The sequence below is a fragment of the Sphaerodactylus townsendi genome, linkage group LG09 (assembly GCF_021028975.2).
Source record: "Sphaerodactylus townsendi isolate TG3544 linkage group LG09, MPM_Stown_v2.3, whole genome shotgun sequence".
In the NCBI taxonomy this organism is placed as follows: domain Eukaryota; kingdom Metazoa; phylum Chordata; class Lepidosauria; order Squamata; family Sphaerodactylidae; genus Sphaerodactylus; species Sphaerodactylus townsendi.
The window spans coordinates 292,892-320,603 of NC_059433.1; the positions used below are offsets into that span (position 1 = coordinate 292,892).

The 27,712-nt window shown below is 46.1% G+C and overlaps 1 protein-coding gene across 1 annotated transcript in view; it reads right to left on the reverse strand.

Moving 5' to 3' along the window:
• The window catches only part of LOC125439019 (collagen alpha-1(I) chain-like), a 243,491-nt gene that overhangs the window by 172,389 nt on the left and 43,390 nt on the right, over nt 1-27,712 (reverse strand). Inside the window, exon 4 of the mRNA XM_048507844.1 lies at nt 27,424-27,513. Coding sequence (XP_048363801.1) covers nt 27,424-27,513 — 90 coding nt within the window. The remainder of the gene's footprint in view (nt 1-27,423; nt 27,514-27,712) is intronic.

The following is a 27,712-nucleotide window of genomic DNA, read 5'->3' on the forward strand; positions in this document are numbered from 1 at the left end:
GTGTGGCACGCGTGCCCAAGGTGGCACTGAGAGCCCTCTCTGTGGGCACTCGAGCTGTCATCTCCCCCTCCCCGTTCTTCCCGCCCCCTCCAGAGGCGGCGGCCAGGACATGCGCACAAGGTGCTCTACCAGCAGGGGCGGCAGCCAGTCTCCTCGCAGGGAAGGGAAGTGGGGCGCCCAGGCATAGAGCTCCAGAGGAGGCCCCTTCCCTTCCCTGCAAGGAGGCGGTGATAATAATTTCATTATTTCAGGGAGATTATTAGCATTAAACCTAAAACCTAGTTTTGGGGAAGCAGTGTAGGTAACCTTGTTAAGAGCTGTTGAACCCCACTGATTTTCATGGGAAGAACTAAAGCACTATCCTTTACCTGGGAGTAAGTTCAGTTGCTGGCAATGGGGCTTGCTTCTGAGTAAACCCTCCTAGGGTCATGATTCACCCATTCAACACGTTGCATGGTTGCTTCAAAGCAAAGCCACCGACTACCATCAAGCTTACTCTTGAGTAACACGTGCCTCAGAGCCAACTGTTTTTTCTGAACTAAAACCTCAGTATTCAGGTTAAATTGCCGTGATGGCACTTTTTGATAAACAAGTGGGTTTTGGGTTGCAGTTTGGGCTCCAGAGGAGACACAAATAAGGTCAGGATAAGGTTCGCCATCACTGGTCTAATCTATCGTTCTCCTTCAGTGGGTCTTCGTCATTGTGGCTGGTTATATTCTTAAGCTGCAACTGGGAGGGAAGAATTAGTATATCACTCAGATCTGTCAAAACCCTGTTAAGACCCATTAACATTTCAGCTCCTCCCAGGTGGCCTTGCTTCAGGTGCCACAGTAACTTCCTCATCCTTTGGACTGGCCAGCACTTGCCTGATCTCCGGTGACCCTGGAGACTCCACTCTGCCTGGGAATGCTGTTAATGATTTCACCTCACTGGGATCATGGGGGGGGGGGGGGGGGGGAAGGGATGTGTGGGGAAAAGATATAAACCCAGGTAGGCTGTAGTGGAACTCAGTTCCAGCAAAGCCTATTTGTATGCTGTTTGTGATATCCAGACAATAAACCTATTTCTGAACTCAAGAGTCTGATTATTGCAGGGGCTGATGTCAGATCCTGGATGGTGTCAGTTCTGATGTGAGCGGTCTTTTGGGTGCCAGCCTTCCGGCAGGAAGCAACAATAGACTGTCGCTGAATTAGGCATTTAGTAGCTAAAACTGTGGAAGGGATTAGATAGTTAATAGAAGCAGCTGTAGAAACTCTTAGGTGAGAAGTAACTGAAGAGGACTCTGACAGTAACCCTCTTTCCGCATTACCACATAACATGCCTCAGAGCCATTTTTTGTTTGCATCGGTTTCCAATTCTGTAATCTTTCTCCTGTTTATTAGAGGTCTTTGCTGTTTGTTTGACTCGATTGTTATATTTTGTAATTCACATTGAGTCTTGGTGAGAAAGGAGAGCTATAAATTAAGTAAATAGATAAACACAGGCCTGGCATGAGCACAGTGTGGCTTTCATCACCTTAGAGTGAGGCCTCCACAGAGGCGGGGCTACCAGGGGGCCGGGGGTGTGCGTTGCACCAGGTGCGCACCTGTGGGGGTGAAAAATCGTCCCCACCCACCAGCAGCGCCCCCTCGCACCCTCTGTGGCACCTCCCCCCTCACACACTTACCTTTGTGAAACAGTGCAGGCTGGAGAATCGGCCTGTTCCCTTCAGGGTGAAAATGGCCTGGTGGGAACTACACTTCCCAGGAGACCTTGCGAGCCCCAAGGTCTCATGGGAAGTGTAGTTTCCACCAGGCCGTTTTCACCCTGAAGGGAACAGGCTGATTCTCCAGCCTGCACTGTTTCACAAAGGTAAGTAGGGGGGGCTGCGGAGGGGGCAGCAGAAAACACAGTGTGTGCACCAGGTGCACTCTGGCTCAGCTACGCCTTTGGGCCTCCATCACTTTCCAACCCAAAATAGCAAATCCAAAGTAGATTCTGGACTCAGTTTTTGTTTGAACTCAGTTTAGTTTGCAATCTACATGCAAAGTCCATTACCCCAAAATCATATGCAGAGAAGAACCGTGTAGTGTCCAGACATCTTGCCAACTGAATAAAATGCTATGGGAGAAGAAGGTATGACAGACCTAAAATACCGCCGTGTGGTGGGCCAGAGCTCTATTGCAGTGCTCTATTTAATTAATTGTCCTGTTAACTTCCCAGGAGGAAGGACAAAATTGGTTAGTTGTATTCCTTGAAAAACAAAAAGGGGCTTCAGAAGCAAAAACATCTGCTGGGATCATTAGTCATTTGCTGGAGTAAGTTCAGAAGCAGAGCAGACTGCAGTTGATCAGTTTTGCTTTTACTTAGAGGAACTGCAGAGAATAGGAACTTTTCTGACGAGGTTTACAGGGAACATGGCTCCTACATTGGGAGTGTCCACTGGATGTGATGCACAGGCGCTTGGCTAAAAAATATAGCCCATCTTTCCAAAATCCTCTTAAAATTTGCAGCAATAATTAAAAATTAATTTTCCACAACTAGTAACACACACAACCACACAAATGAGTCTGCTCACAGAAAGAGATCATAGCTACACTGAAAGAAAACCAGCTACACGAAGTCCAACACTGTCCTTAGCAACTCTAGATTATTTAGACTAAAAACAGATGACAACAGGGGCAGACAGAATGGAACTTTAAAAAAAATGTAAAACTTAGCAAATCTTTTTTTAAAGGACATGCAAAATGTCTCCTTTGTCAACTTTCCAAAAGTTTAGGGGATAGTCAGAGATCAAGCAGCAAATTAAAACAGTATCTTTGAGCGCCTACAAAAATACTCCAAATTCAACATTTAGAAATTGATGCTTTTGCATTAAAATACACACAAATCACTATATCCCAACAGGCAGCAGATGACAAATGCAGGAATTAAATTAGAAAGACAGGCAGATTGCCTCACCTCCATCTTTGGGCCAAACTATACAGAGCAGGAGCAGACACTAGAGAGAGGATTTCACAGTAAACAATGTCCCTGTGGGGAATTCTTTCCCTAACCACCTGTACATTTAGAGACTGGTTTACTGAAAAGAGAATGATCACATAGGGAGTCCCCACATCCCCCAGGTGGCGGTCATATGGCCATTAAGCAATTCCAAGCATGACCCATGGCCATGTGGGGGGAAATCCCCATAGTGGCGTCATTCTCCCAGCATCCCAAGGCAGCATCCCAGAGGGTCAAGAGTCAGGAGATGGCTGCTCTCCCCTGGCCCAGTCACAGGCTCTCCTCTGCTTTAGCCACTTCACCGCAGCCTCCAGACAATTGGTCACTGTGTCCAGGGTGGCATCCCGTTGGCCAGCTGCCCATTAACAGATATAGCTGGGTGCTGTCAGCATACAGTATCCCAGCCCAAAGCTTAGCAACTTAGCAAGAGGCTGTATATAGAGGTATGTAAATGACTGCCGCTTATGGGATCCTGAACACTAATGAGTGGCGAGCTGGGGTCCTCCCTCTATCCCCAACCCTCGAGAAATTAGAGCAGCCACTGCACGGATGCCCCACATAGCCCAGCGTTGGTGAGGCAGTGAGCCAAAAGACTGCGGTTGACTGTATCGGATGATGCTGTCAAGTCACGCATTAACAGCAGTGCTGACCCACCTTAGTCCAGTGATCATTTAAGAGGGCAACCAAAGCAATCTCTGTCTTGTGACCAGGTTAGAAACCAGATTAAAATGAATCCGAAGCCAATACGTCCTCCAGGAAAGTCTAAAGTTGCTCCGCAGCGCTCTCTCCACTGCCTGACCCAGGAATGGAAGATGGGACACCAGACGGAAGTTGAAAGGATCTGCCGACTCCAAAGGTGGCTTTTTCAAAAGCAGTCTTTCCACTGCCTTTTGTACACCCCCGCCCCCCGGAAAGAACCCCAAACTTAGGAATAAATTGATAATGTTCCACAGCGGGGCCTGTACCATGTCTCCATCAGCCAAGACAGGCAGGGGCCTAAGGCGCAAGTGGTAGGCTTCACAGCTGGGAGGATCCTGTCGACATCAGCTTGAGAGAGGCATCTGAATGAGCCTGACATGGGACCTGAAAATGACCAAGGGGTCTCCAGTATACTAACTGTATCAACATGGACAGGGAGGTCCTGGGGTAGCCACAAGATTTTATCTGCAACGAAGCTCACAAATGCCTCACATTTAAGTTCTAGATTCCTAATAATTTGAAACCCCTCTGCCAGGGCCATCAATGACCAAGGTCGATTCCCCACTTCAAAAATGAAAGTAGATTCAGGCCGGTTTGGTTAAATTCAGGACATTTTGAGCACGGTTTCATGGCCCCCACTGCAGCTTCTGCCTCCTTGTTCCCAGAAACGCCGCAGCCACGCAGGAGTCCCCACTGTTGGTGGATCAAATGCGTGATCCGCTCAGGAGCTATCCTGATTGGCTGCTGCACTGTGCTGGATTTTTTTTAATTTTCAAACTGACAGATCCACGTCTGTGCAAGCATGCGCAGAATGACTCTATGTGGAGATGAAGAAAAGGGTGATTAAAGCAAAGCCCTGTTTCCGTGCACCTCCATGCACTTGGATCCATGTGGCTACGACATGTAGCACAGCTTTGCATTGCCTTCTATTCAGTCAATCAGTCAAAACCGATCCTGTGTAGGTTTGTATCTACGTGGATCTCTGGTCCACAAAATTTTTTTTAAAGGGCTGTGCTCACATTGTGCACAACCCACTGCATACGCAAAGGCGAGTCGTTCAAATCTGGATTCACCCCCCCAACTTCCCCAACGCTCCAGATTGATGTGTTTTTTTAAAAGGTCCACTTTCTTCCACGTTCTAAAAAAAAGCATGCTGGGGGGTGGGGAAGCGCCAGAAACGGGATGAAAGCATTTTCGGCACTGCTGCAGTGGGGAGTTCTGTTGGAAACCTCAATATTTGGAGTGAAGAGCATGCATCTAATTGTGAGTGGGTAATCGACCTGAATCACCCTAAATCACTGATCCAGATGAGAGCTAGCAGATGCTATGCTGGCCATGTAATTTTCTTTTGTGGCCTTCACCGTCATCTCACAAGATTTTATAAGCATCCTATAAGATGTTCTGGCCACATCACCGTGAGTTCTCTGCCAAACTTGCTCTAATCATCTAAGCTCCAGCTTTTTCCTCCATAGCTCCAAGGTATACAAAAGGGCAAGAATGTCAGGGAATGATCTTGTTGATGGCTTCTGAGAGACAGCTGTGCTAGCACTCTACCAGTTCATCAAACGAGTCACCGGAAGGAACTGGATCCTGCAGAACATTCCAAAAACCAGACATCTCCATGGAGAAGCATAAATCTTCTCGCTGCCTACACAGGGAAGGGTTGGAATACTCAACTGATCAAATCATGGCACCCTATAATCAGAGATCAGGCTCCTAACCATGCCCACACCAAAGACCAAAGACAGCGCGTGGCCTGCTTGTGCATGAGACCTGATACAAATTGAAAGTCTCATTGCCTCTGTGGAATACATTAGCTCTGTTGCCTGAATGGAGGTTCATTTGCACAGATGTTGAAGTCTCCCAGAACAATCAGTCTTTGGAACTCCAAGACCCAGGCCAAGGCCACGTCAGGGAACCAGCTGGAGTGTTAGAAAGTCAGTGCACCAGCCAGATAGCCAGGTTGTTTTCAGTGTCCTGCACTAGACCTAAAAAATCAATATATGGGATCTCTGGGGTAGGGAGTGCCTTGAAGGAGAAAGACTCCTGTATCAGCATCGCCATCCCCCCGACCCTTTGTCCAAAACTGGTGAAAGACTAAGAAACCTTGGGGGGGGGGAAGGGAGGGTGCTAGACTTTCAGAGTGACTGTTTCACCCTCCCTCACATAGATCTCAGTCACACATGCTAGGTCTACTTGATGCCCTCCGAAATAATCTTGCAAAGTTATGGTCTTGATATCAATGATTTGTACAACAACAGTGTTGGAAAAGGGTTTAAATTCACAGCCTCACTGTATTGCAGGATGGGACGAAGGCTGGAAGAAGACCGAGCCTGACCATATCTCCGACCATCTCCTAGTACCATATGTCATGGTCCATCCAAGGGGTAGACATCGAACAAGTTAAATGGTTCAAATACCTTGGAATAACATTTCATTTTAAACTAAGCTGGACCACTCATAGGAATAACACTCTCAAAGGCTGTAAAAACCTATCCGCTGCAGTATTGAAATTTTTCAACATCCATGGTGGTAGGTTCATCCCAGCAGCACTGAAAGTATTTAATGCTAAGGTGGTTCAGTACCTTCTGTATGGTATCCCCATCTGGATCCAAGCTTGGCACCAGAATTTGGAACGAGTTCAATCAAATTTCCTGTTTAAGATATTTGGCACCCCACGTTGTGTCCCTTGCAGTGTTCTTTGCTTGGAATCAGGACCGCATTTACCAGAAACTAGGGCATGGGCTAGAACATTCAAGTTTGGGTTGCGTTTATGTTTCTGTTCAGATCTGGAAAGTTTAACCTTGCCAGAAATGAGGGAGCTCCAGCTTTCGAAATGGTGGTTGCATGTTGAGAAAAAAATCTTCTCCTTGGGTTTTTCATGGCAGTCTCTGAATATGCTTTCCGCCACAGAGATTTATCACCATCTAAAGACCAGACTATATGATCTGGAATATCAATCTCTTCTGAGCACAGCGCAAAGGTCTTGCTCCCCGCTATACCTTGGGATTATTCCCCAGAAAACAAGCTTGGCTGTATATTTGGAACAACTAGTTGACTACAAGAGTAGAACCAGAGCAAGATGCAACTCTTTTCCCTCAGTCTATCTCCAAGGGCGCTTTCTCAATATTCCATATAACAAACGTTGCTGCCGGTACTGTCCCTATACATCGGAATCAATTTCTCATATTTTGCTGTATTGTTCAAAGTATAACCACTTTAGAGCTGACTTGTGGGCACTGTTACCAACAGGATTCACACTATTCTCCGATAAAAGAAAAACGTTTAAGCTCTTTAACAGTTCCAATGTAGACATTTCGGAAGAAGTGCTGTATTTTTAAGGTGTGTTTTACATTGTAACAATGAGTGATTTTTAATGTATCTGGAAATGTTTGACATTTTCTTATATGCCTATTAAAGGTTCTGGACTGGACTTCCATACATCCCACATCCCCCTTCTGCCATTCACATGCTCAGTTGACAGCCTTTCCAATCAACAGCTTCTAATGCTTTTGGGGCTTCCTCTCAGTGTTTGCTCTGTTTCGGGCAGGGTCCCAGAATATTGTTGGCACTGAAGATGGTCGCAAGTCAGAGAAGCTGATAATAGCGCAGCCAACTACAATTGTTTGAGAGGGGGAGGCAAAGCCTGGATGAGAGACATAAATCATGTTAAGAGAAAATGAAACACCCTGACTTCTAGAAGGAAAATCTTCCTTGCTTTAATGTTGGGTTTAATTATTATAGTACTCTGAAGTAAGTCAAGTCAAGTTGGGGAGTTAGGGAACTCGAGACATAAGAAAGATTGCTGAGGTGTCTGGCACTCAGGGTTTTAAAAAGTCAAATGAGTCCATAATTCTGTGTGGATTAGCTTAATTTCCTAAAGTGTAACCTGGGATGTAAAAAGTCATACACTATCCTCTCTGTGTGCATTTAAATTATCTTGCTATGTGGTCACATGACCCGCAGAGACACACACATCTGTTCTTCTTTGTTTTGCTATCAAGTCCCAGCTGACTTATGCTGGCACCACAGTGTTTTCAAAGCAACAGACGCTGCCATTGCCTGCCTTCTCTTCTGAGAACTGATCCAGCTGGCCTGGCGCGATCCAGGTCATACTACAATAAATATGTTCCCCAAATCTTTGTGGAAACTTCATGTTATCAGTCAAAGGATCTGAAGGGAGACTTTGGAGGAGCTGTGCGTATAATGAGGTAGCTTACAATACAGCTTGTTCTCAAGAAAGATGATTTTCTGTAACTTATGGTTTAAGGTATGGTCTTTGAGGACACTGAAATTCTGGACAATTCAGAAGCTTACTATGTCAGACTGCGCAGGGAGGCCATTGAAATTCACAAACACCAGGACAACTTCAATAAGAAAGAAGAGACGTTAAAAATTAGCAAAGCCTGGCTCCCAGTACTTAAAAAATGGACTGATAACCCCACCCACAATACAATGAACTCAACCACACCTTTGCATAGCAAGTTTCACCCAAACACGTAATGATTGGTTCCCCACCCTGGGACATGGACAATATACCACACTAAACCTTCCTTCTCACTTAGACACAGTGTGAAACAGACTTTTCTCTGTGATACACCTCTGAAGATGCCAGCCACAGATGCAGGCGAAAGGAAGAAAATCCACCAGACCATGGCCACACAGCCCGGAAAACCCACCAGAACCAGTAAGATATGGTCTGATTGCTTATCTACTGGCTCCAACACCAACGTCCAAATGTTCTGGAATGAGACTTGGGGAACTGATCCAGAACTCATGTAGGGGTTGAATTCCTCATATTTTAAGGGGCAATGGAGAAACCCGAAAAGTGTGACACTATGATTATGAGGAACGCACATGGAATTGGCATGTTTCCCCTTAATGTCAAAATGACCAGACAAAGAATTCTTGCCAAGTTCCACAGACCTTTTGGGAGATCCTCAACTGGGAAAACCCAGACCTGGTTGAATAGTAAATTTAGTCAGGATGATGTCAATTGATGGTATGAGACATGGTACACATTGATTAGCAGAACGCCAGAATAGTGTGGTAGGGAAAGAAGCCTGTGGCACTTTCACACTTCATCCTTGCTAATGTAAAAGTTCTCCACCAGACTGCTCCAATTAGATAAGAACAGGCAACTCATTCTATTGTTGTATTTCTCTTGGAAACTGGTGAGATTACTATAAATTGAACCCTAATATTGTAGAGAGTTAGTAGTGAGGTAAAATGTGTTAGGATTTATTGAGAATGTCTGTTTTGAGGCTGACAAAAACTAATGAAAAAACTCTGTTTTGGGGTATTTATCCTCTATGATGGAACAGTGGAAAACTTTACTTTGGGATTTTATTGTTCTTCAGATAATTTTCAGGGGGGTTGGGGGGAGAATTTAACCTCTTGGGGTGAGAATCTGTAATAAGAAGTTGAAGAATGAACTTTCTTGCCTTAGAATCGTCTTTGTTGCATAGCTGAAATAAAAGAAGTTAAATAATATTTGGATTGTGTCTGGTTCCTTTTAAATGGGATTTAGCTTCTTTTACACAAAGCTTTAAAGATCCCTTGTAATTCAAAGTTAGCCTGGCAGCTAACAGATTAACAAGGCATAGTGTGATTATGGACATGAGGCTTTGAGCATTCAAAATATGGCAGCTGAAAAACCATTTAAAAGAGCACAAATGCAAATACAAGCATTGGACTGAGCAAGGACCCAAAAAAATGGTGAAAACATTTTCCCCTGAAAACTGTAACTCTATATTTATCCTAGACAATGTTTAATTTGGATAAATTAGTAATTCTGGAAGTTGCAGCATCATTACTTTAATTCTCAGAGATGAGACGGGCAGAGAGCATAAGGGAGCTTCTTCCTCATGCCTTAAGAACGTATAGAGTCACCACTGACTCCAGTGATTACCAATGATTACCTCTTATAACAGGTAATTAAATAACAGGAACTCAGCCCGGAAGTGCTTCATTGTTGCTGAGGTTTTTTTTATTTTTTTATTTTTAAAGATTTGCTTTATTGACAAACAAATACTTACACAGAACAAACAGAATTCATATTCAAAACAACATATAACATCATATAACATATAACACAAAACATATAGTGGTGGGCTTCCACATGTGCGTTTTCTTCTTCATCAGCATTCTAGTTCATCCGCATTCTAGTTCATTCAAAATTAATATTTTGCCCGTATTATCATCTATAATTATATTATAGTACTTCCAAGATAACGTATTTCTGATTATTTTTTCTTTCCAAATATTTGAACCAATGTTTCCATTGTTCCAAAATTTTTTCTTTTGTTTCTAAGATTTCAAAACCTGTTAATTTCGCCATTTTAATTAAAAGTTGCTGAGGTTTATTACCAGATTTCAACTCTCACCCACTAGCTGTCGATTATGTTACTAGGATGTAATTTTCTTGCTACAGCTACTCCAATGTTACCAATGCAAAATATAAAGCATTTGCTAAGCAAAACCAAAGGAGTTCATTCTTTCTAATGGTATATGTCTCATTGGAGAATTGAGGTTGACATATGGAGGGAGTGGTGGCAGAGGCCGTGGAACCTGCAACCAGCAAACCCACCAGCTCACTGGTCACCCTGGCTGACTAACAGATGCAAGGAACCTGCTCAAACTACTTTTCCTGTAAGTTAGTGATTAGATTTGCAGCCATTTGAAAAACAGCAGATTGAAAAGTTTTCACTTCTCACGAATCTTGTTATGGAACCGTCCAGGGACACGATACTAGCCCACTGTGAAGCAAGATCAGTTAATCAGACACTAGACACAGAGAGAGGACAAGTTGGGACTTTTGCCATAGAGCGCCCCTCAGTCACAACACTCCTCAGGCTAAACTTCAACCTCCCTTGTGATGCTCAGTTATGAAAAAATTCTCCTTGGTGTTTTCTTTTTTAACCTGACAGGAGTAGCCACCCATATTTGCTCTGAGTCAAAGAAAGGAAGGCAACATCCAGGAAAGCATTTCAAGTCAGACTCACACATACACAAACATAAATGCCTAAGGCAAATAGACCTGCCGTATGTCTGGAACCCTGGTCTTTCAAGACCATTGCTTGAAGCGTTAAAAAAGTTGGCAAAACTAGTTGGACAGCTTATCACAATCCAAGACAGGCACAGGGGGAATACTTAAATGATTCTTCTCCCCAGCCCCATGCTCTTTTCCAACCTGTAATATGGACACCTAAATATAGATCATCAAGGAGTTGCTGCAGTCACCTGCAACTCCTGTGGAATGTTTGTTTTTCTGCCAGAGGATACGGGTAGCTACACCTGCAGCAAGTGCAAATTGGTTACTTTGTTAGAAGCGAAGGTACACCAGCTTGAAACACAAGTAGAATCATAGAATCATAGAGTTGGAAGAGACCACAAGGGCCATCAAGTCCAACCCCCTGACATGCAGGAACACACGATCAAAGCACTCCCAGCATATGCACATCCAGCCTCTGTTTAAAAACCTCCAAAGAAGGAGACTCCACCACTCTCCCAGGCAGTGAATTCCACTGTTGAACAGCCCTGACGGTCAGGAAGTTCTTTCTAATGTTTAGGTGGAATCTCTTTTCCTTCACCTTGAATCCATTACTCTGTGTCCTAGTCTCAGAGGCAGCAGAAAACAAGCTTGCTCCCTCTTCGACATGACATCCCTTCAAATGATTAAACATGGTTATCATGTCACCTCTTAACCTACGCTTCTCCAGACTAAACATCCCCAGCTCCCTAAGCCTCTCTTTGTAGGGCATGGACTCCAGACCCTTCACCATTTTGGTTGCCCTCCTCTGGACCCGCTCCAGTCAGTCAATATCCCTTCTGAACTGCGGCGCCCAGAACTGCACACAATATTTCAGGTGAGGTTTAACACTGTACACAATATTGCAGGTGAGTGTCTACACTTCAGCACATTAAGAAGAACAAGACTTTCTTGAACAGAATGGAGCAGATGGTACTGGGTGGAAAACACACCAGGGACACCTCTGAGGAGGATAACAGCTCTCAAACAGAGGAGGGGGACAATTGGAGAAATGTAACCCATAGAAGCAGAAGGACCAGGGAACATTCTGTGAATTTGAAGCTACAGGCACAGGAGGAACAGATTCAGCTCTCAGACAATGCACGAGTGACAGAAGGCTCAACCCATGAAATGTCACCTGCAAAACCCCAAAGGAGACGTGTGGTGGTGGCAGGGGACCCCCTGCTGAGGGGGACAGAAGCAGCAATTTGCAGGCCTGATGAGATGTCAGGAGAGGTGTGCTGTCTCCCTGAGGCAAAAATCCGTGATGTCACAGAGATGCTGAGAAGACTTGTCCAGCCCACTGACCATTCTCCCTTCCTTTGAACCACATCAGAACACTGCTAGACGTTGGCTTTTGGGACATCAGAAAGAATTCTGAAGCTGTCGAAAAGGAGCTGAAGGAATAGGATGTGCAGGTGGTCATTTCATCTCTACTTCCAATTGAAGGACATGGGCCAGGTGGGAAAGAAGAACAGTGAAGGTGAATAACTGGCTTTGCAGGTGATGCTGCCAGGAACATTTTGGCTTCTTGGACCATGGTCTGCGATTTCATGAAGAGGGACTACTGGCAAGGAATGCGTTATACTTCATGGCAGTAAGGAACACCATTTTTGTTAGGAGATTGACAAACCTTATCAGGCGGGCTTTAAACTGAGTGAAGGGGGGAAGGAAGCCAAAATTAAAGTGGGAAGGAGTTCTCGGAGTACTAGAGAGAATAGGCTGAAGGTTATACAGAGAACTGAACGAATAGTTCAAAAATCCAGCAGTGAGGGAGAATCTCTTATATTCCAAGTTTTCTTGGGTGCAATGACTAGGGTAGAGAACTCTCTGTCCAATAGTTGGCCTTTTAATTTTGCATAAGCTTCTGAGTAGGACAAAAGGCAGAGTGAATCCACTGGCAGTCCAATGGAAGCCATTTTTCTTTGATTATGGAAAACCAGCAGACGGAGTGGGTATCAGAGAGCAGACGATGGACCAAGGAGTTACAGTCTGAGAGAAAATGAATCCACAGCCAAAATCTGACAGAGAAAAGGCAGAACTACTCAACAGCTTCTTTGCCTTGGTTTTTCCCTAAAAGAAAAACAGTGCTTAACTGGGGGGAAATGGATCAGAAGATACAGCATTGGAAATTCAGCACAGAATAAATAGTTAGTACAGGACTACCTGAATTCAAATCTCCAGGGCGTGATGAACTACATTCCAGGGTATTAAAAGAACTGGCAGAAGTAATCTTAGAACCTCTTGCTATAATCTTTGAGAACTCCTGGAGAACAGTAGTCCCAGCGCACTGGAGGTCCCCATCTTCAAAAAGGGGGGGAAAGACAACCCAAACAAATACCACCCAGTCAGCCTGACAATCAATACCAGGAAAGAGTCTACAGCAAAACATTAAGGAGACAGTCTGTAAGAACTTTGAAGGGAATAATGTGATCACTGAAAATCAACATGTGTTTCTCAAAAACAAGTCATGCCAGACTAATCTTATCTCTTTTTTTTGATAGAGTGACAAACTTGGTAGATGAAGGGACGTAGCATACCTTGATTTTAGTAAGGCCTTTGACAAGGTGCCTCATGATATTCTTGCAAGTAAGCTGGAAAGATGTGGACTAGACAATTCAACTGTTAGATGGATTTGTAATGGGCTGACTGGCCGAACACAAAGAGCGCTCATCAAAGACTCATTTTCATCCTGGAGAGAAGTGACCAGTGGAGTGCCACAGGGTTCTTTCCTGGGGGCAGTGCTATTCAATATTTTTATCAATGACTTGGATCATGAAATAGAGGGAAGGTTAATCAAATTTGCAGCTGATACCAAATTAGGAGGGGTAGCTAATACCCTGGAGGACAGGGGCAGGATTCAGAATGATCTGGACAGATTAGAGAGCTGGGCCAAAACTAACAAAATGAGCTTCAACAGAGATAAATGTAAGATACTACACTTAGGCAGAAAAAATAAAATGCACAGATATATGATGGGTGACACCTGACTTGACAACACTACATGTGAAAGGGATCTGGGAGTCTTTGTAGACCACAAACTGAACTTGAGTCAGAAGTGTGATATGGCAGCCAAGAAAGCCAATGCAATTCTGGGATGCATCAATAAGAGTCTAGATCAAGGGAAGTAATTGTATCACTCTGCTCTGCATTGGTCAGACCTCACCTAGAGTACTGTATACAGTTCTGGGCACTGCAATTCAAAAAGGATATTGACAAGCTGGAACGAGTCCAGAGGATGACAACCAAAATGGTAAAAGGTCTGGAGTCCATGCCCTACGAAGAGAGGTTTAGGGAGCTGGGGATGTTTAGTCTGAAGAAGCGAAGGTTAAGGGGGGACATGATAGCTATGTTTAAATATTTGAAGGGATGTCATGTCGAAGAGGGGGCAAGCTTGTTTTCTGCTGCCTCAGGGAACAGGACACGGAGTAATGACTTCAAGGCACAGGAAAAGAGATTCCACCGAAACATTAGGAAGAGCTTTCTGACTGTCAGGGCTGTTCGATAGTGGAATTCACTGCCTCGGATTGTGGTGGAGTCTCCTTTTTTGGAGGTTTTTAAACAATGGCTGGATGAACATATGTCGGGAGTGCCTTGATTGTGTGTTCCTGCATGGCAGGGGGATGGACTTGATGGCCCTTGGGGTCTCTCCCAGCTCCATGAGTCTATGATTTTAGACTGCTTCAAAATCAGGGCAACATAGCGCCAGCTTGAAGGATGGGAGAACGAGGTTGCCAATCAGTCACAAAAATTCTCCTTCCATGGGGCCTCCTATCCACTTCGTCCGTTTTCTATGAATTTTGAAGTCGTTTGTATTACTACTGGAGAATTTTAAGCTGCTCAAACCATTTATATCTCCTTCAGGCTAAGCTGTGCTGGGTCGATTCTCTAGCGCTGGCTGTTCTTGACTGAGATTAAAGTTTGTACTGCCCATTCTGACCTCCGTCTGGGTTCAAAAAGAATTCTCCCACGAACAGACCTGAATAAGTTCCACACAGCATATTCAAACCAAAGCCTGTATTTATCCACTCCAATCCTTAACACAAAGCACTCCATTTATGTTTGCATTTGGCACACATGAAATGAAATTAGAAGCCCCTACACAGTTACTTTGCTTTTCCCCACATTTTCTGCTGAAATTCTATACCAGTGACTGGAAACTTGAATGGCTGGTGATCAAGCCTTGGAAAGGATATGGGGCAAAGGGCTAAGTGATTTGCCCTTTGCAGGAAACTCATAATGATGCTCAAGATTCCAGGCTCCTGCAGGAAATGGGTGGCACAGTTAGAAGCTCTCATCAGGTGCCAAGCCCTCTGCAGCCACCTGAAGCTACAAGCTTGCTTTCAGCTACCTGAAATGCAAAAACACTTTGCACTAGTGATTATCCATGTCTCATTGGTTGCTTACCTGTATCCTATTTTAATACATATTTACTTGTCCTCTAGTGTGATGAAGGCTTAAGAGTGTCAGACTAAAATCTGGGAAACCCAAGTTCAACTCTCAGCTGGGTGACCTCGGGCCAATCACATTCTCTCAGCCTCCTTCACAGGGACACAGTGAAGATAAAATGTCAGACACTTTAGATGCCTCGTGGGAAGAAAGGGAAAGAATAAACAAAGTAAACAAACAAACTGTAATGTGCCTTACAAAACAAATGCCATAAGGCATGCAATATAGTTAAATTGTACAGCAGCAGCATTTTATTTAACAAATTTATATCCCACCTTTCTGCCTTCATAAGAGTCACCAACGCAGCTAACAAATATACAAAAGAATATCACATTTTGAAACTATTAAACATTTTGAAACTATTAAAACGAACCAAAAAAATTAAAACCAAAGCTTATATTTATGATGACCCTGTTGTCAGGACTGCAATTCCCAGCAGCCACCAGCTCCCACCTTTTTGCATTAGAGTGGGAAACAGAGCTATGTCAGACGGAAACTATGCAGCTCTGTCAGAACCAATGGGAGACCAGGGACCAGGGCAGAGGGGAAAAGCTGATTGGTTACAGAATAAATACTGGCACTGAGGACAAGAACCCTCAGTTCCAGCACCCTGTAGTTAGGCCAACCCAAGACAATAAAGTTCTTTTTTTAATGTTGACCTTGAGTGGTGTTCAGCCTCACACCTATAGGGTTTTCAAGTCATGAGACATTTGGGGGTGGTTTGCCACTGCTTGTGTCTCTGCATCCCGACTCTGGTGTTCCTTGGAGGTTGCCCACCCTAATACTAACCACGGCAGACCCTGCTTAGTTCAATTTAAACAGCAATTGATTCATGAAGCTAGGAGACACTAGGAGACCTTAGCCTCAGACAGAATCAGATTCAACAGCCTCTAACAAGTCGCAGAAAAGCCCCCTTTTTAAACAACAACATACTAACAGCAGATTTATTTAGCAACTACTGGAACAGGACGTTGCAAACAAATTATTCAAATTTGTCTTTTGTTACCTTTCACTTAATATGGTCCTTAAATACAATCACAGAGCAGAGAAGCCTCCAAAGCATTATCAAGTAATCCTACCCAGTTGTAAATCAAGATGTAAGAAAGCAGCCCACCTACAGCAAGAACACAAATCATAATTCATAATGCAAAGAAAACAAACATGATTTCTCCCAGGAGAGAAGTGGTTCATTTCTGAGCTGCACATGAAGGCAGGAAAAGAGGGGGGGAGCCCAGGAGCTCACGGATTGCCAGAGAGGCTCCTTCCCACAGTGGCTGATCACGGCTTCTCATCATGTGTGAATGCTGCCAGGGTCTGTATTTGTAGGTGATTCCAGCCTTTGGGTCTGGCATGCAAGGGTACAGTTATGCTAAGCATTTGCACTCCATCCCTCTAAAGTACAGCCCTGAATCGGCATGGCCCGCCACTGCTGCCCAGGATGGGCTCTGCAAAGAGGCCCCACTGTGCCTGCCCTTAGAAGGGCAGAAGGCAGGTGGCGGCCATGCCCACTAGGGGCTTCAGTGTCATGACACCAGCCTGGCATCTTGACGTCATCGGGATGGGAGGCCAGGAGCCTACGTAAGGCTTCGACCCAGCCTTTGGCCCCTCACCTGGAGCTGAGCGGCACCGAGTTTGAATTTCTTAAGTGAAAAAGTTTCAGGGCCCCTCTTCCGGTCCCCAGCCGGGTGCTGTGGCCTGGCCCTCGGGGCTACCGTCACTATGAAGGCTTCACTGCTACAGAGCAGAACCTGACAGCCCATGAGACGCTTGGCAAAATATCTGCTATTTCTAGAATACAAAAATGGTCATTCTCTAGTTTGTGAAATTTATCTACATCCCGTATGTTTCTTTAAGGCTCGGCTGCACATGTGTCATTTTTGGGCATGTTAATACACAATGAACAACAGCAGCCTTTGAAATAAGCACCATCACTATTTCCAAGGAAGCTTCTCTGTGTCCCACAGCCCACTTTAATGGAGTCCTTCAGAGAAGATGGTTTCCTTCCCCTCTTTTATTTTGCCTGGCCTTTTCTACAATATTGCTGAAGCTGACTCTAACTTGGCAGCAGAGTTAACTGTAATATGATGTATTCACATCTGCCTTCTTCAGCCAAGTTGGCTGACACTCCAATGCACAAACAAGCAGGCTGCAAGGGAAGCTTCATCCCACAGTCAGGAAGCTACAAGCTGCAGTCTTTCGACAAAGAGAACAGGGGCACGGATTTCCCCTTCTGGCTATCCTGCTTAGAATGCCCAGAGCTGATAAATGCCCAGGTGCCAGGTGAACAGTGGCATTTATCAGTCGTGGGAAGAAAGCAGGGTTTTGTGCATTTTAAAAAAGAGGAAGATGTTAATCTAACCTACCTTACTGCAAGTCAGATTTTCCATGGATAGAGCCCAGGCTGTCTTATTAAACAGAAAGGGCTTTGACTTTTGGAAAATGTAAAGTCAGCGTGATGCTGTGGTTAAGAGCAATGGACTCCCATCTAGTGACCCAGGTTTGTTACCCCATTCCTCCAGATGAAGCCTGCTGGGTAACCTTGGGCTAGACACAGTTCTTTGGAACTCTCCCAGCCCCCACCTACCTCACAAGTTGTCTGTTGTGGGGAAGGGAAGGGAAAGAGCTTGTAAGATGCCTTGAAACACCTTACAAGAGAGAAACGCAGGGTATAAGTCCAAACACATCTTCTTCTAAAAATATTAAAAGTTCCATTACAGTTAATATTAAGGGAATTTTCAGACTTCTGACTTGGGTTGCCAGCCCTCTGTAAGCCCTCTGACCAATCCTATAAAATATATATATTTCTCATAGCAGTATATTTTCCTTTAAAAATCATATTGGCAAAAGCCAGTTGCCAAAAGCACTCCTATGGGTGTAGGTAGCCGCATGATCACCTGACCACAGCCAAAAGGTCTACTTTAACAAAAGCTAAGATAATGAGCTACTCCAGCATAACCTGGAGGTCTCATTTTGTTTGTGGGCATGAGCTTGATTACCACACCTTGCTATAGAAACTGCTAAAGACAAAGAATATGGAAAGCCAACTTGCTATCAAACACTGCACTTCCTATCTCTTCTGGGAACCCAGGTCAGCAACAAATAGTTGTTCCTTTGCATTTCCTTCCCTTTGTCATGACTCTCCTAAAACCACTTACCTTATCCTGATCTAATGTCTCTGTCAAATCTGAATATCCTGGGCAGTGACTCTCAAGAGTTAATCTGCATGGAAGCCTTTCAGCATTTCCTCGTTTAGCTTAACAAAGCAATTTTGGCCCCATTGTCCCGGGTTTAGCAGTAGATGAGCTGACTAATTACCTCAGCGCCCCCAAACCCAGCACAGATGTGAAACTTAGTGTGATTGGTTCCTTTCCCACCAAGGAACGACCCACCTTATAAAAGTTTAGTTCACCTGCAACAGTTTGCTCATTACTAGCCTGTACCTCCCTTGGTCTGGTCAGTTTGAGACACGATATCGTCCTTCGCTTGGATTCAGATGCTGGTCATTTGAAATCCTTGCCTTCTACAAGATCTTCTTCAGCTGAATTTAGGTGACGTATTACCCTGAAAACCCCCCTCCATTTCTATCCTCCAATCTATCTTTCAAATCTGCTTATATCCTAGGAAACTTGTGTAGTAATGCACTGCTGATCCAGCAGCACCGTGGTAGAACGTTGGGACGCCAACGGACCTACGGCCTTGCTGGTCGCACCGCACCCCCACTCCTCATCCCCCCATGAGTCACGGGTCATGAACTGCCTGGCTCAATCACCGGGCGCAGGGACAATGGTCTTGCCCCCAGGTGAGGATTAGGCTCAGACGCTTACGCTCCTCTCCGCACGTAGCCAGATGAGATCATGCATCACATGATGATCTCCCGACCTCCCGCTCTCCCGGAACTCCCCGCAGTCCTCCCTCCTACCGCTGGCGGGATAACAATAAAGGTGCCAGGGCCGTAGACGGGCGGAGCTCGCTGGAACCGCGGACCTCCGGTCTCCGCTGCTGGCGATCTCCACCGGAGATGTTGTCGCGTCGTCGTTCATACGCTGACCGGCGTGCCAGATTAGGCTACAAGCTGGTGCGAGCCGAGGAATCCTCGAACCTCACCCTGCTCATTAAGCCTGGGGAAGGGCGATACTGAAGTCCGGCTGGTTGAGCATCCAAGGTTACCGTTGGGTATCGCCTGTCACTCGCAGATCGGTGCATCAGTTTCTCGCGTCCTAGGACCTCTCGTCCGGCGGAACCACCCGGTATGGGAGCTTGCAAAGACGCGGAAGCATGACAAGCTGCGTTGACGAACTGGCGTTAGCGAAATCACGGCGGGTCCGGCGAAGGGAGCTGCATAGAATTGGTTGAGAGATTGAAGCTCAGTGTCCATGGTACCCAGAGGGGGACATTGGATCTTAAGGACTTTGGAAGCATCAGGCACTCTTAAGCACAGAGCCTCGTAGCGCCGATGTCGCTGCTACTGGCGATGGAGACAATGTTTTGTAAGCCATCAGCCGCCAAAGGCTATGGCTCCCTTGCTGTAGGCAGCCCTCCTTCGATCTTTCACCTTCAATTTCCAGCGAATTTTCTCTATCCACTAAATTGGGCCTGTCCTCCTTCTGCCCCCATCGGCTCCCTCACCCAATTCAAACTCTCAGCGGCCCGGCCTCTATCGCGTTTATTTCGAAACGCTGCATCCGTCAAACCCATAATGGTAGCGGGTTTCAAAACTTTCGCCAGAAGCGTATTGGCAGTCTGCAGAAGAAAACCCTGACGGAAGCGATGCCGATATCCTTGCATTGTGCCCCATCCACTTCACGAATACCGTGGGGAGGATGGCATAGTTATTGAGTTGTCGAGTGCCCAACCCTTGAGCTATAATATCCTCACCGAGCTCCATAAAGCCCGGTCGCGGAGCTGATCACCAGCCTATGTGAGAAGCATGCCGAGGCAGTGCTGAGGAGTCACCTAATGGTTCGGGCGACTGGAAGACCACCTTCCGCATGCTCCTGAGCCCTGCACGAATTTGTGATCTGGAAGCGAGTTCGCCAACAATGCAGCAGCAGGGCAACCGCCTAAAGGCCTACACAACACGCTCAGCTTCACGGTTTGATGCTTTAAGCCAACCCACAACAATCAGATTGTCCTGCCTGGGAGAAGCCCACCGCCTTACAGTGCAAGCCTCTGGAATTAATATCAGGCATTTATCAAAGTCCCCAATGCGGCCAGCCAGCCCGGAAGTTTCTCCGCCATCCGGCAAAACCCGAGCTATGAGTTTGCTGAACAGGCTCCAGGAGGCCCTCAGAGGCGGTTGACAACGAGGCCCAGGGCCGACTCGCCAAAGGCGCCTTGCCAAAGGCTATCGCTGAGTGCGCCAGCGATCCTGAGCCTAAGGAAGGAACCGAGCTGGCCGACATGCTCAAAGCTTGCCAGGATATCCGGGTCTTTATTAAGGCCAGCCTTCTAATTAAGCCCTCTCCGCTGCCATGAAGCAGCGAGGCGAGTGTTTCCAGTGCGGCAAGCCAGGACATTTCGGGGAGGAATTGTAGAGCTGCCAGCGGGGGGGGCCTACAACCCTGTGGCGGAGGAGGGTCTCTCCCCAGAGAACCCCAGAAGAGTCTAGGGCGAGGCTCCCCAATGCCCGCTGAAGGAGGCCAGCGCCGGGCATCTCCCAACCCGGAACAAGATCCGCACCTCAAACCCTTCCCGGGACTCCCCATGAGATCGCCGCTGCTCAGCTCAGTATGATCCCATCCCCGCGAGGAGACCATTAGGCTGGTCTTGCCGCTTCCGCCCGCTGAACAGGGGTTGTTCATCATCCAGGGGTCATCGACCCATGCACAAGGGAGCCATCCACATCCAAGTATGGACAAACATCCGCAGAAACTGCCAAGTTCACCTGAACACCCTGCCTCTGCAGCTCCCGCGGAGTCTAATCTAAGTTCAGCTAATCTAAATCTCGTTGTTTCGGCTCCCCTCGTCTATACTTCCCTGCTCTGCTAGCCCTTCTACTTCCAAAGTCACCATGCCTCCGCCAGTGCCCCAGAATGGCGCAGCATTTCAAAATCTCTGCAGAGTCCACAGTCACTGAATTGCAACAGAAAGAAATGCTGGCCGGAGGACTGCCGTTTTGAACCCTCCTCAGAATGCCCCATGGCCAATCCACAGGACAATGAAGGGCATGGAAAAGGAAGATGCTCACACAATGGCCTTAAGCCGAAAGTCCTTCATGAAGAAGAAGCCCCCTTGGCCCTCTCCAGCTGTAAGGTTCAAACCAATCTCATAGCCTCTGCGTATATTTTAAAGCCTAAGCTCAAAGCTCCCAGTGGCAGCAAAATGCTCGTCAATTACCTCAGAGAGCAAGATCTCAAATCAAGGTTGTAATCCTCCTTGTTACTTTATATTATCTGTATGCCTATGTATGTTCTGTATGTCTTGCCCTTTCAAGAGACCCTAAAGTTTTCCTCATAGGGGGGGGATTTTCCATTAGCTTCAAGCTATGCTCTTGTGCTTCAATTAAAGTTTTCTCCTTCTGATTATGTGTGCCAATGCGGCAGAAAGGCTTCGCCCATTACAGCATCGCCTTAAAAGCGGGACACATTTCGTCGTGCTCCCCAGGATACCGATGGGACCTGCTTCAAACGCCTCCATCTTAGTTTAAACCTTCAAAACTTTTCTTCAAACCTCTCCTTGAGAACCTTTCCTTAGATCCATCTGAGCCTACACTGCCATTGGTAAAACATGAAGTTTACATATGAAGCCAAATCATTTTCATGCTCCCACATTCTCTGCTGGCTGGCTCCTGGCTAGTCATAGTGCCAAGGGGGGTCTCTCAGCCACACCTATCTTACACGGCCTCACGGCTGTGAAGGTAGGAGGCTCGAGCTCAAACCGGCCAAGTCCTGCGGAGGGAAGGTAGAGGCAGCTTGCTGCCCTGCCTTCCTTCTGCACCCTCCCTCTTTCTAATGGGCTGTTGCACCCACCTCTCGTCTAGGATCTGATAAGGGTTTTTGCAAACCCTCTCAATTTGCTCCTGTGATCAAACCTCAAGCCCAGGAACTGTTTTCTTTGCATCTTCTCTGTATCTTTCCTATAGATGCTATATTACGATATGACTATAATTGTGAATTGTTCAGGAAGTTGCTTTGCAAAAACCCACACACCTTAGGCGGTGATTGGGATAGATTTTACAAACAAACATCCGACCTGGATATGAGCCTCTCCCTTCCTCCTAAGCCTTGGGCAATTCCTGCCTTGTATCTCTTAAGCATGTGAATGTTGCAAGTGATGGTTGGCCGGAATGGGCCAGCTTCAGCCTAGCAGCTTGGCCGAAACAAGCGAAAGAGGTAGTTCCCCCTATTGACCCAATCAAGGTCTCATCCTCTTCTCTAGCAGACCATATCCAAGTACTCTTCTCTATTCTCTATCAAAATTGCCGCCCCCCCACTCAGGGCTCGAGCCTTCCATTGTCATCTATAAGGACTAACTCAGCCAACACGCAAAACCCCTAGGGGAAGCGTTGCTGTCTTTTCTCTTCCATACAGGAGTCAGCTAGCCATGCCAGACCAGCCCCATCGGAGATGGGCGGGGCCTCCTGGAGAGATCGACCCGCCGCCCTGTCGAGAGGGCCGATTGCCCCAGCCTGGGCGAGATGGGAAGGATCTCTGGAATAACACACCCATCCTTCCACAAGGATCACAGCCCGCTGGTATGCCGAGCGGCAGCTTGGGCCAGCTGTGGCTCAGAGGTTGATGCGGCGATGTTGCTGCTCCTCATCTACAATCGCTATTCTCTCCTCTCTGCAGCCCCTGGCTGAAGAGTTGCAGCCAGGACATTCCTGATAGATTAACCCTTGGAACTCTCCGCTGTTCTCCAGCGGCTTGAATATTGTTGGAACCTTCTCTCACAACCTTGCTGCGTGAGAATCACTGAACCTGCAATGCTAAAGACTATCAGTAGCTCTCCCTACGCTTGAGAAATCCATGGACTCTAGCGCCATGCGGCTCTGTAGCTTTGGTAGTCAAACAGCAGAGCCATGCATTGGACAATTGTGCAACCACGGGTTGCCTTCCTTCCAGCATCATCCAGCCTATGTATCGTTTAGCCATGTTTTATTGTTTAAATTTATTGCATGCCCTAATTTTTTTGAAGTTATGTTATTTGTTATTGCTGCATTTCCGCCCTCTGCCTGCGGGACTCTCAGCTACCCAGGCTCCACAGGAGCCGGGCCCGCCATACGCCCATCCGCTCTGCCTTCGATCCCTCCTGTGAAGCAGCCAGCGGTCGCCCTCTCAGGCGGAGCCTGTCTCGCAACTTCCCTTATGGGAGCCCCGGACTTGTTTCCTGTAACACCAGACTATTGGCGGCTGGCCTGTGCCCTTCGCGAAGCCATCATTCTACCCTCCATTGCTCTGGGCGCTCTGGCCTCCGAGCAGCAGGAACCGTCCAGCGACCCTAGACAATGGAGTGTAGCTATTGATTACTTGTTGTTGTTGTTACACCTGGGTTGTGAGAATGTACATAATATGTGTTGTTTTAATAATCTTTCTGATAATTCCCAGTTGATTCACATGAAGAAGTCGCGTGAGCTGCAGAAGTTGTATCTAATCTGAAGTATGATGTTTTGCCCTATTGGTGGTCAGCCCTCTGGAGCGGCTGCGGGAGGATGGTTGAGTGCTATTGTACAGCTCTGCATTGGTTTAATTGTGTGCTTTTCGTTATCGGATCTTGTTTCTGTTCAATCGTGTCTATTGCCTGTAACATGTGTAAGAAGCCCCTCGAGGATTTCCCTTACCCGCTTAGCCAAGTTCTAATGTTACACAAGCAGCTTGGTCAGCTTGACCAGGCGGCGAGGAGGAGACAAGCGTCCTTTAAATGCAGCCCCTTAAGCGTTTATTTGCCACTTTTCAAATGTAAGGAGGAGATGTAGTAATGCACTGCTGATCCAGCAGCACACCCGTGGTAGAAACGTTGGGGCCTTAGCGGACCCTCTGGCCTTGCTGGTCGCTTGCGCACCCCCTCCTCATCCCCATGAGTGCCGGGTCATGAACTGCCTGAAGCTCAATCGCGAGCGCGGGGACAATGGTCTCTTGCCCCAGGTGAGGATTAGGCTTCGAGCGGCATGCGGCTCCTCTCCGCTGCATTAGCCAGATGAGATCATGCATCACATGATGATCTCGACCTCCAGCTCTCGGAACTCCCCGGTCCTCCCTCCTACTGCGCCCCAATAGGATAACAATAAAGGTGCCAGGAACGGCAGGCGGGAACTTCATTGTTGTGGACCTCCGGTCTCCCGCTGCTGGCGATCTCCACCAGATGTTATCTCCGCGTCTCGTCTCGTTCTTACGCTGACCGCGTGGGTCGACTACAACTTGAATGTATGTGCTCTTGTGCCTTACTGTGTGTATGTATTTTTGAACCAAATTTATATAAATATTTTAAACTCAATTTGGACTCTTGAATTACTCTGTGGAATATTCATTGCCAGAATTCCTTCCCCGTATTATACAGTCTAAAAGATCTCCTCTTGGCCCCTCTTGCTGCCAATGTGAGTGCTCATTCCCCTTTGCTACTTTTAAAACCATATGTGTGCTGTTACACTTTTAGCAGCTGGTGGAGATTCCCTTCAATAAAACCCTTACCCCTGTTAGGCCAGTAACACCCCCACCCCACCCCCGGCCGCTCACCAGAGGAGGATGAGTGGGTAGGGCTGCCAGATACAGGTTGAAAAACTGGAGATTTGGGGCTGGGACAGACAGGGACCTCAGTGGGGCACAACACCAAAGAGCCTGCCCTCTAAAGCAGCCACATTCTCTCCTGTCTGGAGATTAGTTGTAATACTGGGGGATCCCCAAGTCCCCCCAGGACACTGCCACCTCTACCTCTGACAGACTCTGCAATACACCTTTACAGTGAAGAAACTGAGAAGATCCTCCAACACCATTACAACTGGAGATCTTCAGTCAAATATTGACTGAAAATGGGGGAGTTGGAGTACAGAGTTTTGAAGGAGGAGATTGATATAGTGGACATCACAGAGACATGGTGGAGTATGGAGAACTGCCAGATAATTTTCAAAATCTATACCTGTAAAAGAACATGACCTGAAGAACACAGGCTGCAGCGGTGCGCATACAGTCAACAGATAGAGCCTTCATAAGTGCACAAGAGTGTGAAGGGGGCTGTGAGCAGTTTTCATTGGAAGAAGACTAGGAATACTCCCATTTTAATCAGAGAAAAGTTAGAGGTACATAATAGGGAAAAGCCAGCAAGAGTCAAATTGCAGAACCACAGAATCAAGTGTCTACCAAGAGGCAACACATACAAATAACTAGTACAATCTCAAATTACTGACATTCCAACATTTAAGCAAACCCTTTTTTAAAATGAATGCATCAAGTTGCCCCTTATCAAAAGCTGAAGACAAACCTTTAAAACCAGGACACCACTTCAGTGTTCAGTAAAGAAAACTGCAGAACCAAATTTGTATCCATTTAGAATTTCCCCAATTTTCCTGGAATTCTCAGCCTTGGGCTTTTACTCTGGGATCATCCTCACCGATTAAACAGTTTGTTTGTGTAGAGGTCCAAGCTCTCATAAATAAGGCCGCAGAGACAATGAGCTTAAAGTTAAAAAGCCAGACCCAGGCAGTTGCCAGATGTATGTTTACTCAACTCATACGGTTTGCTTTTAATTTCTCAAAACACGTAGGAAACAAAAAAATAACCCTGATTCAGTTTAATTCCTTGAGACAAAAAAAACTCAAAATAATCTGCCAATCAAAGCATTTAAAACCAACAATTATATTTTGTTTTAGTATACATTCTACTCAATCATTTAGACATGCAGTTCATCCAAATAAGTATTTTTAATTTATTTATTTTTATTTATTTGCACGATTTAATAAACCGCTCTCCCCCGAAGGGCTCAGTAGGGTTGTTGTTTTTTAAGCAGGGGTTTTTAAGGGTGTTCAAGAAAGCTGCTGAAAACTCATGATAAATGTACCAAATAACTACCATTGCAATTAATGATTCAACTGTATATAATGTCAAACTCTCTCTCTCTCTCTTTCTCTAGATACTGCAGGAGCAATTATGATGTATTATTCCCAGTCCGACAAATAATAATTGTTATTGGATTAGTGTTTTTGATAGACAGGACACACCTGTTAATGTTTGATAGACAGGACACACCCAGGACACACCTGTTAATGTTTCCCTGCTTATTTTTCTTGTTTCTTTAGTTGTGTACATTTTGTTCATATATCTGCTATGATGTTTTAAATAAACAAGCCCCACAAAACCAAACATCATGATCTGGAGCAGCCGTTCTCATTGTGACACCCCAGGGCACGAGGCTGACTGCCAACGCGTTTCCTGGTGTCTACTTCCTTCTTTCCCAAAGTATCTCTAGAATTAAAGCATTTGCACTGGCGGCCAGATAAAGTGCTTAGCCCCTGCATCCTGCTTTCCTCACCGGAAGCCTGAATACCGACAGTGCTTCCCTAAGCAGAGTTACATCCTTCTCAGTCCACCGAAGTCAGTGGGCTTAGAAGGTTGCAAAGGACTGCCCTGTGAGCTCGCACTCTCTGTGAACACAGACCAAAGCTATGCTGCTAGCAGTGCAGAAAGGCTGGAGAAAGGATTCAATCCCCACTTGCAAAGACGCCTTCATGAAGTAGTTGGGCTTCAAAACATGCTTCAAGACAGATGTTTGACACCTCTGCTCCCCCACCCGCCTCACACCTCTGTGCCAAGAAATCCACATTCCGAACAGACTCATTTCCCCCTGCCTCCAGGTGAGAGCCGTCAGCCTCACTTCCCAATACCACTGAACCATAAGTCTAGCTTTATGCATTTGAGCGTTCTTGGCACACACTTCTAAGCACCAGGAAACACAGTATATTCAAGTTCAGTTGTAGATCAGTTTCAGAGGCAATTCCATCATTAGCCTTGGAAATAAAAGTCTGGCCCGGTCACATTAAATTTAAGACACAGCAAGAATGATGCACAAGGACGAAGGGTTTTGGAAACATTCCTTTTGGAAAGTTCCTGAAAATTATGTTTTCTACCACTGTAATGTAAGTTGCACTCCTCCCCTCAAATACACAAACACCATTTCCACAAGCTGAAAGGCAACACACGGGAAACTAGAAGTGGAAGGAAGAAGAATGTTGTTTTCTGTTTGCTCATTTATTTTCAGATCAAAGGAAAGGGCAAAAATGCCACACCTCCACAGCAGATCAACTTGGAGACCCAGAAACAAAACCATCCACCTACCTTCGCTGGTGGCTGCATTCTTTTGCGTTTTGGTTGGTGTGTAATCTGTACTTGAACTCACGTCAGATGAGATGCTTGAACTGCCTTTACCTAGTTGGGGGGAAAAAAGAGAGAGGCTTAAGCAGGAGTCACTGAAGGAGAACCGATTCAGTAAGCAAATGACAGAGATCTGGCATCCTCAAAATAAGGCAAGAGTTCAGGGACACCTCAAAGAATAACCACATGTATTCCAGCAACAACTTTTGTGGGTTCACTTCATTAGCAGGACCAGGCAGTGTCTGGCACCTGG